We start from the raw sequence: 16,004 nt of genomic DNA on the forward strand, positions 1-16,004 counted from the left end.
ACAGAATGACAGAGTGAGGGAGAGACAGAATGACAAGAGTGAGGGAGAGACAGAATGACAACAATAATGAGAAAGAACATGTTCCTATACTAAGAGCAATATATTCTGAGCTGCTGTTATGTGACCACCCTCCCACACATCATTCAATTCCTTTAATCCATAGGTTTTATTGTGTACTATGGGGGGGCAGTAGTGAGGTGTTGAGTTAAAATCTTGGTCCTATGGTCACAGATGTCAAGACAATGCTACAGTGCCATGTTCATAGATGGGGAAATAGAATGTGTTGGATTAGCCACCATGATCCGGTAGGTTTGTCGCACGAGACAATTCATCTCTATCTGCAGCCCCAACATCCCCATACCCCTCCCTTAGCCTCCATAGTGTTTCCTGGGGGCACATGCCACATCCCTATACCCCTCCCTTAGCCTCCATAGTGTTTCCTGGGGGCACATGCCACATCCCTATACCCCTCCCTTAGCCTCCACAGTGTTTCCTGGGGGCACATGCCACATCCCCATACCCCTCCCTTAGCCTCCACAGTGTTTCCTGAGGGCACATGCCACATCCCCATACCCCTCCCTCAGCCTCTACGGTGTTTCCTGAGGGCACATGCCACATCCCCATACCCCTCCCTCAGCCTCTACGGTGTTTCCTGAGGGCACATGCCACATCCCCATACCCCTCCCTCAGCCTCTACGGTGTTTCCTGAGGGCACATGGCACATCCCCATACCCCTCCCTCAGCCTCTACGGTGTTTCCTGAGGGCACATGCCACATCCCCATACCCCTCCCTCAGCCTCTACGGTGTTTCCTGAGGGCACATGCCACATCCCCATACCCCTCCCTCAGCCTCTACGGTGTTTCCTGAGGGCACATGCCACATCCCCATACCCCTCCCTCAGCCTCTACGGTGTTTCCTGAGGGAACATGCCACATCCCCATACCCCTCCCTCAGCCTCTACGGTGTTTCCTGAGGGCACATGCCACATCCCCATACACCTCCCTTAGCCTCCATAGTGTTTCCTGAGGGAACATGCCACATCTCCATACCCCTCCCTCAGCCTCTACGGTGTTTCCTGAGGGCACATGCCACATCCCCATACCCCTCCCTTAGCCTCCATAGTGTTTCCTGAGGGCACATGCCACATCCCCATACCCCTCCCTCAGCCTCTACGGTGTTTCCTGAGGGCACATGCCACATCCCCATACCCCTCCCTCAGCCTCTACGGTGTTTCCTGAGGGAACATGCCACATCCCCATACCCCTCCCTCAGCCTCTACGGTGTTTCCTGAGGGCACATGCCACATCCCCATACACCTCCCTTAGCCTCCATAGTGTTTCCTGAGGGAACATGCCACATCTCCATACCCCTCCCTCAGCCTCTACGGTGTTTCCTGAGGGCACATGCCACATCCCCATACCCCTCCCTCAGCCTCTACGGTGTTTCCTGAGGGAACATGCCACTCGTCATGAAGACATGGTGGTCCCCATTCCCACTTGGGTCATTATGTTCACAGAGACAGCCATAGCATAATGTTCTAGTAAGCTGTCTGCTCATATAGCCTGTGAGCCTACTCTACAGAAACAGAGACCAGTTAAGGTTCAGCCTCCTTTAAAAAATATATATGTTTACTTTGCTGTGACTGTCCACACTAGCATCTTGAAACAACGTCAAGGAAGAGCAGGTTCTCAGCATCTTGAAACGTTGTCAAGGAAGAGCAGGTTCTCAGCATCATTGTCAAGGAAGAGCAGGTTCTCAGCATCTTGAAACGTCGTCAAGGAAGAGCAGGTTCTCAGCATCTTGAAACATCGTCAAGGAAGAGCAGGTTCTCAGCATCTTGAAACGTCGTCAAGGAAGAGCAGGTTCTCAGCATCTTGAAACGTCGTCAAGGAAGAGCAGGTTCTCAGCATCTTGAAACAACGTCAAGGAAGAGCAGGTTCTCAGCATCTTGAAACAACGTCAAGGAAGAGCAGGTTCTCAGCATCTTGAAACGTCGTCAAGGAAGAGCAGGTTCTCAGCATCTTGAAACATCGTCAAGGAAGAGCAGGTTCTCAGCATCTTGAAACATCGTCAAGGAAGAGCAGGTTCTCAGCATCATGAAACATCGTCAAAGAAGCAGGTTCTCAGCATCATGAAACATTGTCAAAGAAGCAGGTTCTCAGCATCATGAAACATTGTCAAAGAAGCAGGTTCTCAGCATCATGAAACATCGTCAAAGAAGCAGGTTCTCAGCATCATGAAACATCGTCAAAGAAGCAGGTTCTCAGCATCTTGAAACATCGTCAAAGAAGCAGGTTCTCAGCATCTTGAAACATCGTCAAAGAAGCAGGTTCTCAGCATCATGAAACATCGTCAAAGAAGCAGGTTCTCAGCATCATGAAACATCGTCAAAGAAGCAGGTTCTCAGCATCAGAAACATCGTCAAAGAAGCAGGTTCTCAGCATCATGAAACATCGTCAAAGAAGCAGGTTCTCAGCATCATGAAACATCGTCAAAGAAGCAGGTTCTCAGCATCAGAAACATCGTCAAAGAAGCAGGTTCTCAGCATCATGAAACATCGTCAAAGAAGCAGGTTATCTGACCAACACCATCATCATGTACAGTAGACTAAAGCTCCCCTCGCCTCACTAAGAGGTCAGATAATGTTAGGCGAATAGGCCTGGCTCGCAGTCGGTGTTCCAATTCATCCCAAAGGTGTTCGATGGGGCTAAGATCAGGGTTCTGCGCAGGCCATTCAAGTTCTTCGACACCGATCTCGACAAACCATTTCTATATGGATCTTGCATTGTGCATGGGGGCATTTTCATGTTGGAACAGGCCTTCCCCAAACTGTTGCCACAAAGTTGGAAGCACAGAATCATCTAGAATGTCATTGTATGCTGTAGCTTTAAGATTTCCCTTCACTGGAACTAAGGGGCCTAGCCCGAACCAGGAAAAAAACAGTCCCAGACCATTATTCCTTCACAAAACTTTACAGTTGGCAATATGCATTCGAGTAGGTAGCGTTCTCCTGAGATCCGTCAAACCCAGATTCATCCGTCAGACTGCTAGATGGTGAAGCGTGATTCATCACTCCACAGAATGTGTTTCCATGGCCGAGAGCTTTACACCACTCCAGCTTGGCATTGCACATGGTGATCTTAGGTTTGTGTGCGGCTGCTCAGCCATGGAAACCCACTTCATGAAGCTCCTGACGAACACACTTTGTGCTGGTGCTGCTTCCAGAGGCAGTTTGGAATTCAGTAGTGAGTGTTGCAACCCAGGACAGATGTTTTTACGCGCTACGCGCTTCAGCAGTCCCGTTCTATAAGCTTGTGTGGCCTACCACTTCGCGGCTGAGCCGTTGTTGCTCCTAGGCATTTCCACTTCACAATAACAGCACTTATAGTTGACCAGGGCAGCTCCAACAAGGAAGCATTTTTTTTTATTTTTAAACTGACTTGTTGGAAAGGTGGCATCCTATGACGGTGCCACGTTGAAAGTCACTGAGCTCTTCAATAAAGACATTTTACAGGCAATGTTTGTCGATGGAGATTGCATGCCTGTGTGCTCGATTTTATACACCTGTCAGCAACGGATGTAGCGGAAATAGCCAAATCCACTAATTTTAAGGGGTGTCCACATACTTTTGTATATACAGTGCATTCGGAAAGTATTCAGACCCATTGACTTTATCCACATTTAGCTACGTTACAGCCTCATTCTAAAATTGATTACATTTATTTTTTTCCATCATCAATCTACACACAATACCACATAATGACAAAGCAAAAACAGGTGTGTAAAATGTATTTAAAAAATGTTTAAAAAATAAATAAATCTATATACATTTACATAAGTATTCAGACCCTCTGCTATGAGACTTGAATTTGAGCTCAGGTGTATCCTGTTTCCATTGATCATCCTTGAGATGTTTCTACAACTTGATTAGAGTCCACCTTGGGTAAATTCAATTGATTGGACATGACTTGGAAAGGCACACACCTGTTTATATAAGGTCTCACAGTTGACAGTGCATGTCAGAGCAAAAACCAAGCCATTTGGTTGAAGGAATTGTCTGTAGAGCTCTGAGAAAGGATTGTGTCAAGGCACAGATCTGGAGAAAGGTACCAAAACATTTCTGCAGCATTGAAGGTTCCCAAGAACACAGTGGCCTCCATCATTCTTAAATGAAATAAGTATTTTCACTCTCCATTATGGGATATTGTGTGTAGATTTATGAATATTTAAATGTTTAAAAATATATATATCTACAGATAAGGCTGTAACGTAACGAAATGTGGAAAAGTCAAGGGGTCTGAATACTTTCTGAATATATATATATATATATATATATATATATATATATATATATATATATATATATATATATATATATATATATATATATATATATATATATATATAAATATATATAGGTGTGTGTGTGTGTGTGTGTGTGTGTGTGTGTGTGTGTGTGTGTGTGTGTGTGTGTGTGTGTGTGTGTGTGTGTGTGTGTGTGTGTGTGATATATGGACAATGTGGACAGCATATGGTTGAAAATGTAGTATATCTGAAGAACAGTATATGCATAGTATATAATAAAATATATATTGCTTGCAGGAACATCTTAATACTACAGGAGGAAAATGTAAAAGGAGGGAAATGAATTTCCTGGTTCGTTGTTGCTTTTTAAAGCATGTGCAGTGACCCGCGCTCACATGACCCATATGTCCATGAGGCTGCGTCCCAAATGGAACCCTGTTCCCTATACATGGCACTACTTTGATCAAAGCCCTAGTCAAAAGTAGTGCACTACATAGGGACTAGGGTTAAATTTGATACGCAAACCATGAATAATTCAGTTCGAGTGACACCCTGGAGGCTGGGCGACGGCCACAGTGCTCTTAGTACAACTGCTCTGGAAAAACCCCTTCTCCATTATGAAACCAGGGAGGGAGAGGGGTGGTGGGGCTGTTTTGGGGATCTTTTCCTGAGATTCCTTGGAACAGAGGAAGTAGGAGAGGGAGCCTGCAGCACTTTCAATTCATTTTCAGATCACACTCCCCTCCTCCACACCCAAAATGCATGATCTATTCTTCATAATGAATAAGCATTTAAGAGGCTCTCCCTCTGTTGCTCTTCCAGATTTCAGTGACAGTCAGAGGCGGAGCAGGCCGGTGATTATGCCAGAAAACCAGTTCATCAAATAAACAAATATGGACACTGGGTCTGGGTGAGGGGGCAGTTAATGTTGTTCATGTCTAAGCTTGGTTGTTTCAGATTGCCTGTGGAGTGATGAGGGACTGGACCAGTGGTAGGTGGTCCATTAGCAGTGCTAGCTAGTTTCCTCCCTGAGGAAGAGCCAGACAACTGGATCTGGTTTGGGGACACTAATGGCAGGGAAGCACAGTTACACAAGCTGAGGCAGAACCTGTGGCTGTGTTCACTGCTGTGTTTTCTGCTGGGTAAGTCATCATTCCTACTGTATAAAACACATTGCTGCTAGATTAGTAGATCCCGCCTTCCATTCACATTTTATTGTCAAAATAAGGACATTGAAAAAAACGGCTTGAATACCTACCACTTCTCTCCTGAGCTGAACGAAGAACTGTTTGCACTTGAACAATATTTTCACAATCTTCAACCTGAAAGGGGTGAGTGAGAAATACACAGAAATTGCATCACAATGTGTGTCACTGCAGAGGGTCTCCTTCCTTCACGGCTCAAATCAGAGCCTTCGCTGCAGAGAGCAGCTGTCTCCCCCTCAAAACTAATCCCCCCTCTCCTCTCTTCCTCCCTTCCCCCTCCCCTCCCTTCCCCCTACAGCCCTTCTACATGACTCACAGCTCAGATAAATACATTTTAAATTCACACACTCTCTCTTAGACAGAGTCATCTAATATAGCTCATTTGTCAGCCCGTTGTGGACATTAATGGGAGAGAGGCTAGAATTCACACATCTCTCTTAGATACCGGACCCCTCTGCTTTCTGAGAGGAGTAACGTTGTGTATCACCTTTTAATAGTATTGGCAGGCAAGCCAAACAGAGAGAGTGGTCAATAGGAGCGAGCCTTCTCGCTTGACAGTGGAGGACAGCTGTTGTGAAACGCGCCACTGTTAGCAGCCCTAAATTTAGCCTGACTGGAAAGCGTCGGAGCTGCCTGTGCTACAGCAAGCAGCTGGCTTTTAAGAATGGGGATGTGTGCTGTGAGGAGCTAGTGGGGGGTGGGGAAGTGTCTGTGTCAGTGTGTGTGTTGGATTATTACTCGTCTGGTGGGGATTTGGGCTGTGCACTCCCACCCCTGGCACACACTTCCAGTAGCCCCACCAACACAGCTGAATATCAAAGATTTCTAAGAATTAAATCTTTGGGCCTCAAAGACAATCCACATGAAAGCCTAAACCGCTCTGAGATTCTAGGAATGATCATCTGTAGTTTACAGATTAACATGTAAAACAGTTATGTGATGTGCTTAGAAGAATCCTATTTGACACTTCTCGGAATGCTTCTGCAACCTGGAATGATATCTGGGGCGGCAGGTAGCCTAGTGTTTAGAGTGTTGGACTAGTAACCGTAAAGGTTGCCAGATCAAATCCCCGAGCTGACAAGGTAAAAATCTGTCATTCTGCCCCTGAACAAGGCTTCCTGAACCTTCTTGGTGACAGGTGGGCAGTATTGAGTAGCTTGGATGAATAAGGTGCCCAGAGTAAACTGCCTGCTACTCCGTCCCAGATGCGAATATATGCATATTATTAGTATATTTGGATAGAAAACACTCTGAAGTTTCTAAAACTGTTTGAATGAGTATGTGTCTGTGAGTATAACAGAACTCATATGGCAGACGACAATCAGAGGTGTGTAGTTTTTCAACTCTTTGCCATTCCAATATACAGTGTAAATGGGGTCATAATGCACTTCCTAAGGCTTCCACTAGATGTCAACAGTCTTTAGAACTTTGTTTCAGGCTTCTACTATGAAGTGGGAGAGAATGAGAGGGGATTGAGCCAGGTGTCTGGCAGAGTGCTCAACGCTCGTGAGGCGCAGTCAAGAGAGAGTTAGCTCTCGTGCCATCGCTTTTCTACAGACATAGAAATTCTCAGGTTGGAACATTATTGAAGATTTATGATAAAAACAAGCTAAAGATTGATTCTATACTTAGTTTAACAAATTTCTATGACCTGTAATATAACTTTTTGAACATTTCGTCCGACGTTCGGCTGGACCTGAACGCGTGTTTGGATTTGTTTACCAAACACCCTAACAAAAGAAGCTATTTGGACATAATTGATTAACTTTATTCCTGGGAGTGCATTCTGATGAAGATCATCAAAGGTAAGTGAATATTTATAATGCCATTTCTGACTAATGTTGACGACACAATATGGCGGATATCTTTTTGGCTGCTTTGTTGTCTGAATGCTGTACTCAGATTATTGCATGGTTTGCTTTTTCCGTAACTTTAAAAACATTTTTTTTTATCTGACACAGCGGTTGCATTAAGGAGAAGTATATCTCTAATTCCATGTATAACACTTGTTTTTCATCAACATTTATAATGAGTATTTCTGTAAATAGATGTGGCTCTCTGCACAATCAACGCGTGTTTTAGAACTACTGAACGTAACGCGCCAATGTAAAATTAGATTTTTTTATATAAAAATGCACTTCAGCGAACAAAACATACATGTATTGTGTAACATGAAGTCCTATGAGTGTCATCTGATGAAGATCATCAAAGGTTAGTGATTTGTATCTCTATTTGTGCTTTTTGTGACTCTTCTCTTTGGCTGGAAAAATGGCTGTGTTTTTCTGTGACTTGGTGGTGACCTAACAATCGTTTGTGGTGCTTTCGCAGTAAAGCCTTTTTGAAATCAGACACCGTGGCCGGATTAAATATAAAATTATCTTTAAAATGGTGTAAAATTCTTGTATGCTTGAGGAATTTTAATTGAGATTTTTGTTGTTTTGAATTTGGCGACCTGCACTTTCACTGGCTGTTGGCGAGTTGGGACGCTACCTTCCCACATATCCCAGAGAGGTTAACCCACTGTTCCTAGGCCGTCATTGAAAATAAGAATTTGTTCTTAACTGACTTGCCTAGTTAAATAAAAGGTCAAATAAAAAATATATACATTAAAAAATACATATCCTCATCTTTCCTCTTCCTACTTAGACATTCTAAATGCTTACTGTATGTGTAACACAATCTACCGAAGTGGACGCTCTGTGTGAACACAAACGATCCCCTTGTAGCAACGATCAAATTAATTATAGGATTTACAAATCGCCTCATCTTGTATCAGAATCAAAAGACTCCAGTTTGTCACTCACCAGGGAAAGCAGTTGATTCGTACCCTGTTCTTGTAAACCACGATCCCTGCTGACATCACCCCAATTAAAATCTCAGTGTGGCGTTGATCCTGGAACACACACACAGAGACAGAGAGAGAAAATTAAGTGTCTAAGCACCCTGACAGTGGGCCAGCCTGGTGGAAGCTTTGGATGGGGTACAGACACAGACCCTCTCCTCCTATCTCCTTCCCCCCATCTCTCTATGGCAGGGTGGGGGTACAGACACAGACCCTATCCTCCCATCTCCCTCCCCCCATCTCTCTATGGCAGGGTGGGGGTACAGACACAGACCCTCTCCTCCCATCTCCCGCCCCCCCATCTCTCTATGGCAGGGTGGGGGTACAGACACAGACCCTCTCCTCCTATCTCCCTTCCCCCATATCTCTATGGCAGGGTGGGGGTACAGACACAGACCCTCTCCTCCTATCTCCCTCCCCCCATCTCTCTATGGCAGAGTGGGGGTACAGACACAGACCCTCTCCTCCTATCTCCCTCCCCCCATCTCTCTATGGCAGGGTGTGTGCGTGTGGGGGGGGTATGACAACAGTAGGGGGGCAATATTGTCCCTAGTTTAAAATGGGGCACAACCACTCCACCTCTTCACTGTAATAGTGTGATGATCATTCTACAGCAAAAATGTCTGGATGGACAATGGTGGCTGGGCCTCAGTTGAGATCTGCCATTCACTCATTGTACCAATAATTTTGTGACCTGCTTTGTCTTATGAACCAAACTACTATCCAGACAAAAACAACAAAACCTAGACAGTCAGACAGACAGACCAAGACACCCAAACATGCACCTAAAAGTACACAGACAGACCAGACGACACACACACACTATCTGGGACAAAAAGAGAAGTCTGTCTAATCGGACAATGAGGGAAATCTCTGTACTCCAGACAATGGCTGGATTAGTGGATTCCCTAGTCCACAGACACAGCTTGTCAAGGCTCAGTGGTTCTGCTGTTCCTCAGCTATAAAAGGATACTTCAGGATTTTGGCAATGAGGCCCTTTATCTACTTACACAGAGTCAGATTAACTTGTGGAGATCATTTTTATGTCTCTGTGTCCAGTATGAAGGAAGCTCGAGATAGCTTCGCTACTAGCATGCTATAGCAGATAGCGCAATGACTGGAAGTCTATGGGTAACGGTAGTTAGCACTGGCTCACAAAACTACCTCTAACTTCCTTCATACTGAACACAGAGACAATAAAATGGTGTCCACAAGTATATCTGACTCGGTGTAAGTAGATAAAGGGCCTCATTGCCAAAATCCTAAAGCATCCCTTTAAAGGCTTCATGAGGGCCTGGCAGCTGGGGACAGAGGAATTACATACTACTGTACACTGCCTCAACCTACTTGTACCTTCTGGCTTACAAAGCACAGGCTTTTCCAGGGCTAAAGCACAGCTTTATGGAACATGGGTATCGGTGCTGCTATGACAAGTGCCCTTTCTACTGTAGCAGTGACATACACACAGGGGAGCAGCCTTACCCTTGCATAGTGCAACTCCACTCCGTACAGCTCCAGCGTCCGTGCTGTGTTCAGGTAATTAAACTCTGATTGGGCAGAAGACAGACCACTGAGAAGTAGGGAGAACGAGAGAGATAAATGAGAGGGAGATGGTTCCTCTAATCAAACGCACGTAATCCATACACAGAAGATGGAGCAGCACAGTGAGACCATGCCTGGAAATGCACTCAATAAAACCATGAAAACCTAGTCTGCTTTAAGAGCCGGGGCAAACAAGTGACAAGTATACAGCTGTGAATGTGTGTGCCTGCAGCTGTGTGCATGTGTGCCTGGGACATGAAGATGGGCCTCTCTACCTGTGCTGTTGGTGGTGTTTGGTGACCTCCTTGTGGAACCCTTGTGGTGGGTTGGGGATGAAGCAGAACTCTGAGAGGTAGCCAGGAGCATGCTCCGAGTCACTGTAGTCTCCCAACTCAGCTACACAACACACAGAGAGACAATCTATTCAATAGGACACAGACAGTTAAGTCGACACACATAGCCTATATCATACACAGGAAACAGTAGGCCTATATGGTACTGGATAGACGAACCATTGCCTATCCATGCAGTAATGAATACAAGAACCCCAATCAAAAGCCTGGTTATGAGGTCTGTTTCTAAAATACACAAGTGGGTTGAGAAGCTTTGGACCACCAACCACCACTACAGTAGCTGAGTACCTCAGATCCATTAGCTAGTGGTGGTGTGTGATTGGAGTGGACCTCTTAAAAGGCCAATCCTTCATTGTACAAATAACAAAGCAGTGTCCTTGCCTCTGGTTTTGTGAAAAAGCTGAGGAATTCAAGGACTGACCATACAATATAACATGTATAGTTTACCCCTCTCTCCCCTCTCTCTCCAGATGAAATCTCGCGTCTTGTGACGGCCGGCCGCCCAACAACCTGCCCGCTCGACCCTATCCCCTCCTCTCTTCTCCAGACCATTTCCGGAGACCTTCTCCCTTACCTCACCTCGCTCATCAACTCATCCCTGACCGCTGGCTACGTCCCTTCCATCTTCAAGAGAGCGAGAGTTGCACCCCTTCTGAAAAAAACCTACACTCGATCCCTCCGATGTCAACAACTACAGACCAGTATCCCTTCTTTCTTTTCTCTCCAAAACTCTTGAACGTGCCGTCCTTGGCACGTGCCGTCCTCCAGCTCTCCCGCTATCTCTCTCAGAATGACCTTCTTGATCCAAATCAGTCAGGTTTCAAGACTAGTCATTCAACTGAGACTGCTCTTCTCTGTATCACGGAGGCGCTCCGCACTGCTAAAGCTAACTCTCTCTCCTCTGCTCTCATCCTTCTAGACCTATCGGCTGCCTTCGATACTGTGAACCATCAGATCCTCCTCTCCACCCTCTCCGAGTTGGGCATCTCCGGCGCGGCCCACGCTTGGATTGCGTCCTATCTGACAGGTCGCTCCTACCAGGTGGCGTGGCGAGAATCTGTCTCCTCACCACGCGCTCTCACCACCGGTGTCCCCCAGGGCTCTGTTCTAGGCCCTCTCCTATTCTCGCTATACACCAAGTCACTTGGCTCTGTCATAACCTCACATGGTCTCTCCTATCATTGCTATGCAGACGACACACAATTAATCTTCTCCTTTCCCCCTTCTGATGACCAGGTGGCGAATCGCATCTCTGCATGTCTGGCAGACATATCAGTGTGGATGACGGATCACCACCTCAAGCTGAACCTCGGCAAGACGGAGCTGCTCTTCCTCCCGGGAAGGACTGCCCGTTCCATGATCTCGCCATCACGGTTGACAACTCCATTGTGTCCTCCTCCCAGAGCGCTAAGAACCTTGGCGTGATCCTGGACAACACCCTGTCGTTCTCAACTAACATCAAGGCGGTGGCCCGTTCCTGTAGGTTCATGCTCTACAACATCCGCAGAGTACGACCCTGCCTCACACAGGAAGCGGCGCAAGTCCTAATCCAGGCACTTGTCATCTCCCGTCTGGATTACTGCAACTCGCTGTTGGCTGGGCTCCCTGCCTGTGCCATTAAACCCCTACAACTCATCCAGAACGCCGCAGCCCGTCTGGTGTTCAACCTTCCCAAGTTCTCTCACGTCACCCCGCTCCTCCGCTCTCTCCACTGGCTTCCAGTTGAAGCTCGCATCCGCTACAAGACCATGGTGCTTGCCTACGGAGCTGTGAGGGGAACAGCACCTCAGTACCTCCAGGCTCTGATCAGGCCCTACACCCAAACAATGGCACTGCGTTCATCCACCTCTGGCCTGCTCGCCTCCCTACCACTGAGGAAGTACAGTTCCCGCTCAGCCCAGTCAAAACTGTTCGCTGCTCTGGCTCCCCAATGGTGGAACACACTCCCTCACGACGCCAGGACAGCGGAGTCAATCACCACCTTCCGGAGACACCTGAAACCCCACCTCTTTAAGGAATACCTAGGATAGGATAAAGTAATCCTTCTCACCCCCCTTAAAAGATTTAGATGCACTATTGTAAAATGGCTGTTCCACTGGATGTCATAAGGTGAATGCACCAATTTGTAAGTCGCTCTGGATAAGAGCGTCTGCTAAATGACTTAAATGTAATGTAATGTAATGTTTACGCATGTTGAAGCTATACAGTGTTTGTTTACAAACATCAGAATAAAACAAGCTTGTATTAGTAATTTATTCAAGAATCAATGGATATTTATAACTCATTTATAAGTCCAAAAATGTATGTAGCAACTGCAGATTGCTGCTTTAAAATGGATAGTTTGTGATTTTGACAATGTCTCAGCGTGCATTTTAAAGGAAGTTGCCACCTAGCGTTCGCACAAATGGTAACTAGCGTAATGACAAGAAGTCATGCCTAGTTTGACTTCCTGTCATTGCGCTAACACTAGTTAGCATTGGATTCAAAACTACATCTAACTTTGTTCCGACTGGACGCAGAGACGTAAATATGACATCAACAACTTCATCTGACTCTGGGGGAAGATCCCTTTAACCAAGGGCGCATAACAAACGGATCAATTCACAACAGATCTTGATCTAATGACCACACACAAAACAAGACCCACAATGTTAAAACTAACCGGTCAATTTATGAGCAGTATGCAAATAAATATCTACACAGCACTAACACCAAAGCTTTCAGCAGAGTGCATTTCTTGATCGAATTTGACCAGCCTCATTGATTTGGTAAAACTAACCGAATGACCAGCAGCATTGAATCATCTTGAAACTGAATTGAAGCTAAAATGATTCATACCACTATCCCCATGGCTACAATGAAATGAAAACCTTCTCTTGGGGAGGGACAAGTGAGATTCTGGACATGGACACCCACAGGTTGTGTTAGAGGTGCAGTTCAAATCCCTCCAGTGACCTATATAGCCATGAGACTCCCTGGGGAGTTTGGAGAGAGAGGCAAGCCTCAGCTGGCCACTGAAGTGGGGATGTGGACAGATTGAATGGGGACAGACCATTGGCTATCCCCCTCTCCAATCTGTCAGGAGCCATTATTCAGGTCAATCTGGTGACACAGGCTGGTAAACTACACTCCTCAGGCTAATGGGCCCATCACAATGGTAGGCTGTGGCTCTATGCTAGCTGTGGACCGCTAGGCTAGGCTATACTATGATAACATGTTACAGTAGTCAGCGTGCTAATTTATTAGCTAGAATGTTGGTTACCGAGTAATAATAATAGCATCAAACACCTGGAAACCATGTGTTTGATGTATTTGATACCATTCTACTCATTCTGCGTCAGCCATTACCATAAACCTGTTCTCCGCACCCTCTTGTGTTGTGTGCTGCACTATACTGTGCTTTGCTGTCCTGAGCATGCTTGGCGAATGGCCAGTCACACGACCAGCACAGAAAAGTCATACCACACAAATCAATCTGGGACAAAACATGGGGAGAAACAGCCTAATGATTAGCATAGCGTTCCGTATACAGCTCTCCATGTCCTGCTAACGTTGGCTGTCATTGTAAATAAGAATTTGTTCTTAACTGACTTGCCAAGTTAAATAAAGGTTCATTAAATGAAAAAAGCAACAAGGGCATAAAGAGAGGATGATGGCCGATTTCAGGCTCCGCTGCAAACTGATAGTTTTTTTGGGGTGAGAGAATTAAATAATAAATTGGATATGACATCGTAAAAAGTTATGCAAGGCAGCACACACAGAGTGACCATTGGGAAGTCCTGGTGAGTACACGGACTCTCAACTAAAGGCTTACAACACACATCTTTCTAGTCATCTCACAACAAAAACGCTGGAGTGGCCTAGTGGCCAGAAACTGTGTAGCCTTGTATGAAGCAACAGAGAGATCAAATGTGTGAATTAACTACAAGTAGCTACATATCTTTAGCAGCAAGCCAGGAGAACGGGTACTTACATAGAACAACATGAGACACCAGGAGAACGGGTACTTACATAGAACAACATGAGACACCAGGAGAACGGGTACTTACATAGAACAACATGAGACACCAGGAGAACGGGTACTTACATAGAACAACATGAGACACTAGGAGAACGGGTACTTACATAGAACAGCATGGGACACCAGGAGAACGGGTACTTACATTGAACAGCATGGGACACCAGGAGAACGGGTACTTACATAGAACAACATGAGACACCAGGAGAACGGGTACTTACATAGAACAACATGAGACACCAGGAGAACGGGTACTTACATAGAACAACATGGGACACCAGGAGAACGGGTACTTACATAGAACAGCAAAGGACACCAGGAGAACGGGTACTTACATAGAACAGCATGGGACACCAGGAGAACGGGTACTTACATAGAACAGCAAAGGACACCAGGAGAACGGGTACTTACATAGAACAACATGAGACACCAGGAGAACGGGTACTTACATAGAACAGCATAGGACACCAGGAGAACGGGTACTTACATAGAACAGCATAGGACACCAGGAGAACGGGTACTTACATTGAGCAGCATAGGACACCAGGAGAACGGGTACTTACATTGAGCAGCATGGGACACCAGGAGAACGGGTACTTACATTGAACAGCATGGGACACCAGGAGAACGGGTACTTACATAGAACAGCATGGGACACCAGGAGAACGGGTACTTACATTGAACAGCATGGGACACCAGGAGAACGGGTACTTACATTGAGCAGCATAGGACACCAGGAGAACGGGTACTTACATTGAGCAGCATGGGACACCAGGAGAACGGGTACTTACATTGAGCAGCATGGGACACCAGGAGAACGGGTACTTACATTGAGCAGCATGGGACACCAGGAGAACGGGTACTTACATTGAGCAGCATGGGACACCAGGAGAACGGGTACTTACATAGAACAGCATAGGACACCAGGAGAACGGGTACTTACATTGAACAGCATGGGACACCAGGAGAACGGGTACTTACATAGAACAGCATAGGACACCAGGAGAACGGGTACTTACATTGAACAGCATGGGACACCAGGAGAACGGGTACTTACATAGAACAGCATAGGACACCAGGAGAACGGGTACTTACATTGAACAGCATGGGACACCAGGAGAACGGGTACTTACATTGAACAGCATGGGACACCAGGAGAACGGGTACTTACATAGAACAGCATAGGACACCAGGAGAACGGGTACTTACATTGAGCAGCATGGGACACCAGGAGAACAGGTACTTACATTGAGCAGCATGGGACACCAGGAGAACGGGTACTTACATTGAACAGCATGGGACACCAGGAGAACGGGTACTTACATTGAACAGCATGGGACACCAGGAGAACGGGTACTTACATAGAACAGCATGGGACACCAGGAGAACGGGTACTTACATTGAACAGCATGGGACACCAGGAGAACGGGTACTTACATAGAACAACATAGGACACCAGGAGAACGGGTACTTACATAGAACAACATGGGACACCAGGAGAACGGGTACTTACATAGAACAACATGAGACACTAGGAGAACGGGTACTTACATAGAACAGCATGGGACACCAGGAGAACGGGTACTTACATTGAACAGCATGGGACACCAGGAGAACGGGTACTTACATAGAACAGCATGGGACACCAGGAGAACGGGTACTTACATAGAACAGCATGGGACACCAGGAGAACGGGTACTTACATTGAACAGCATGGGACACCAGGAGAACGGGTACT

The 16,004-nt window shown here is 46.1% G+C and overlaps 1 protein-coding gene and 1 long non-coding RNA gene across 25 annotated transcripts in view; one reads left to right on the forward strand and one right to left on the reverse strand.

Annotated features, from left to right (window-relative positions):
* The window catches only part of LOC118386432 (tyrosine-protein phosphatase non-receptor type 4-like), a 134,365-nt gene that overhangs the window by 44,683 nt on the left and 73,678 nt on the right, over positions 1-16,004 (reverse strand). For 11 of the 23 annotated variants that reach the window (XR_008139960.1, XM_052522888.1, XM_052522886.1 and 8 more), the window contains 4 exons: positions 10,171-10,291; positions 9,836-9,923; positions 8,316-8,404; positions 5,565-5,628 (listed from right to left, as the gene is read on the reverse strand). Coding sequence is in view for 22 of the 23 variants with exons in the window: in XM_052522888.1 (XP_052378848.1) it covers positions 5,565-5,628; positions 8,316-8,404; positions 9,836-9,923; positions 10,171-10,291 (362 nt within the window). In the remaining variant the exon portion in view is untranslated. Of the gene's footprint in view, positions 1-5,564; positions 5,629-8,315; positions 8,405-9,835; positions 9,924-10,170; positions 10,292-14,411; positions 14,418-14,867; positions 14,874-14,943; positions 14,950-15,209; positions 15,216-15,285; positions 15,292-15,361; positions 15,368-15,399; positions 15,406-15,551; positions 15,558-15,589; positions 15,596-15,665; positions 15,672-15,855; positions 15,862-15,969; positions 15,976-16,004 lie in introns of those variants that run through there. The other 12 variants (XM_052522900.1, XM_052522899.1, XM_052522898.1 and 9 more) reach the window with 12 other exon arrangements.
* Positions 1,648-4,300, forward strand: LOC127931159 (uncharacterized). Of its 2 annotated transcripts, none has more exons than XR_008140017.1 (3): positions 1,648-1,752; positions 1,975-2,190; positions 2,226-4,300. It is a non-coding gene; the product is annotated as an uncharacterized LOC127931159 (long non-coding RNA). The 2 variants fall into 2 exon arrangements; XR_008140016.1 differs by having other exon boundaries at positions 2,261-4,300.

The sequence above is a fragment of the Oncorhynchus keta genome, chromosome 7 (assembly GCF_023373465.1).
Source record: "Oncorhynchus keta strain PuntledgeMale-10-30-2019 chromosome 7, Oket_V2, whole genome shotgun sequence".
Classification (NCBI taxonomy): Eukaryota; Metazoa; Chordata; class Actinopteri; order Salmoniformes; family Salmonidae; genus Oncorhynchus; species Oncorhynchus keta.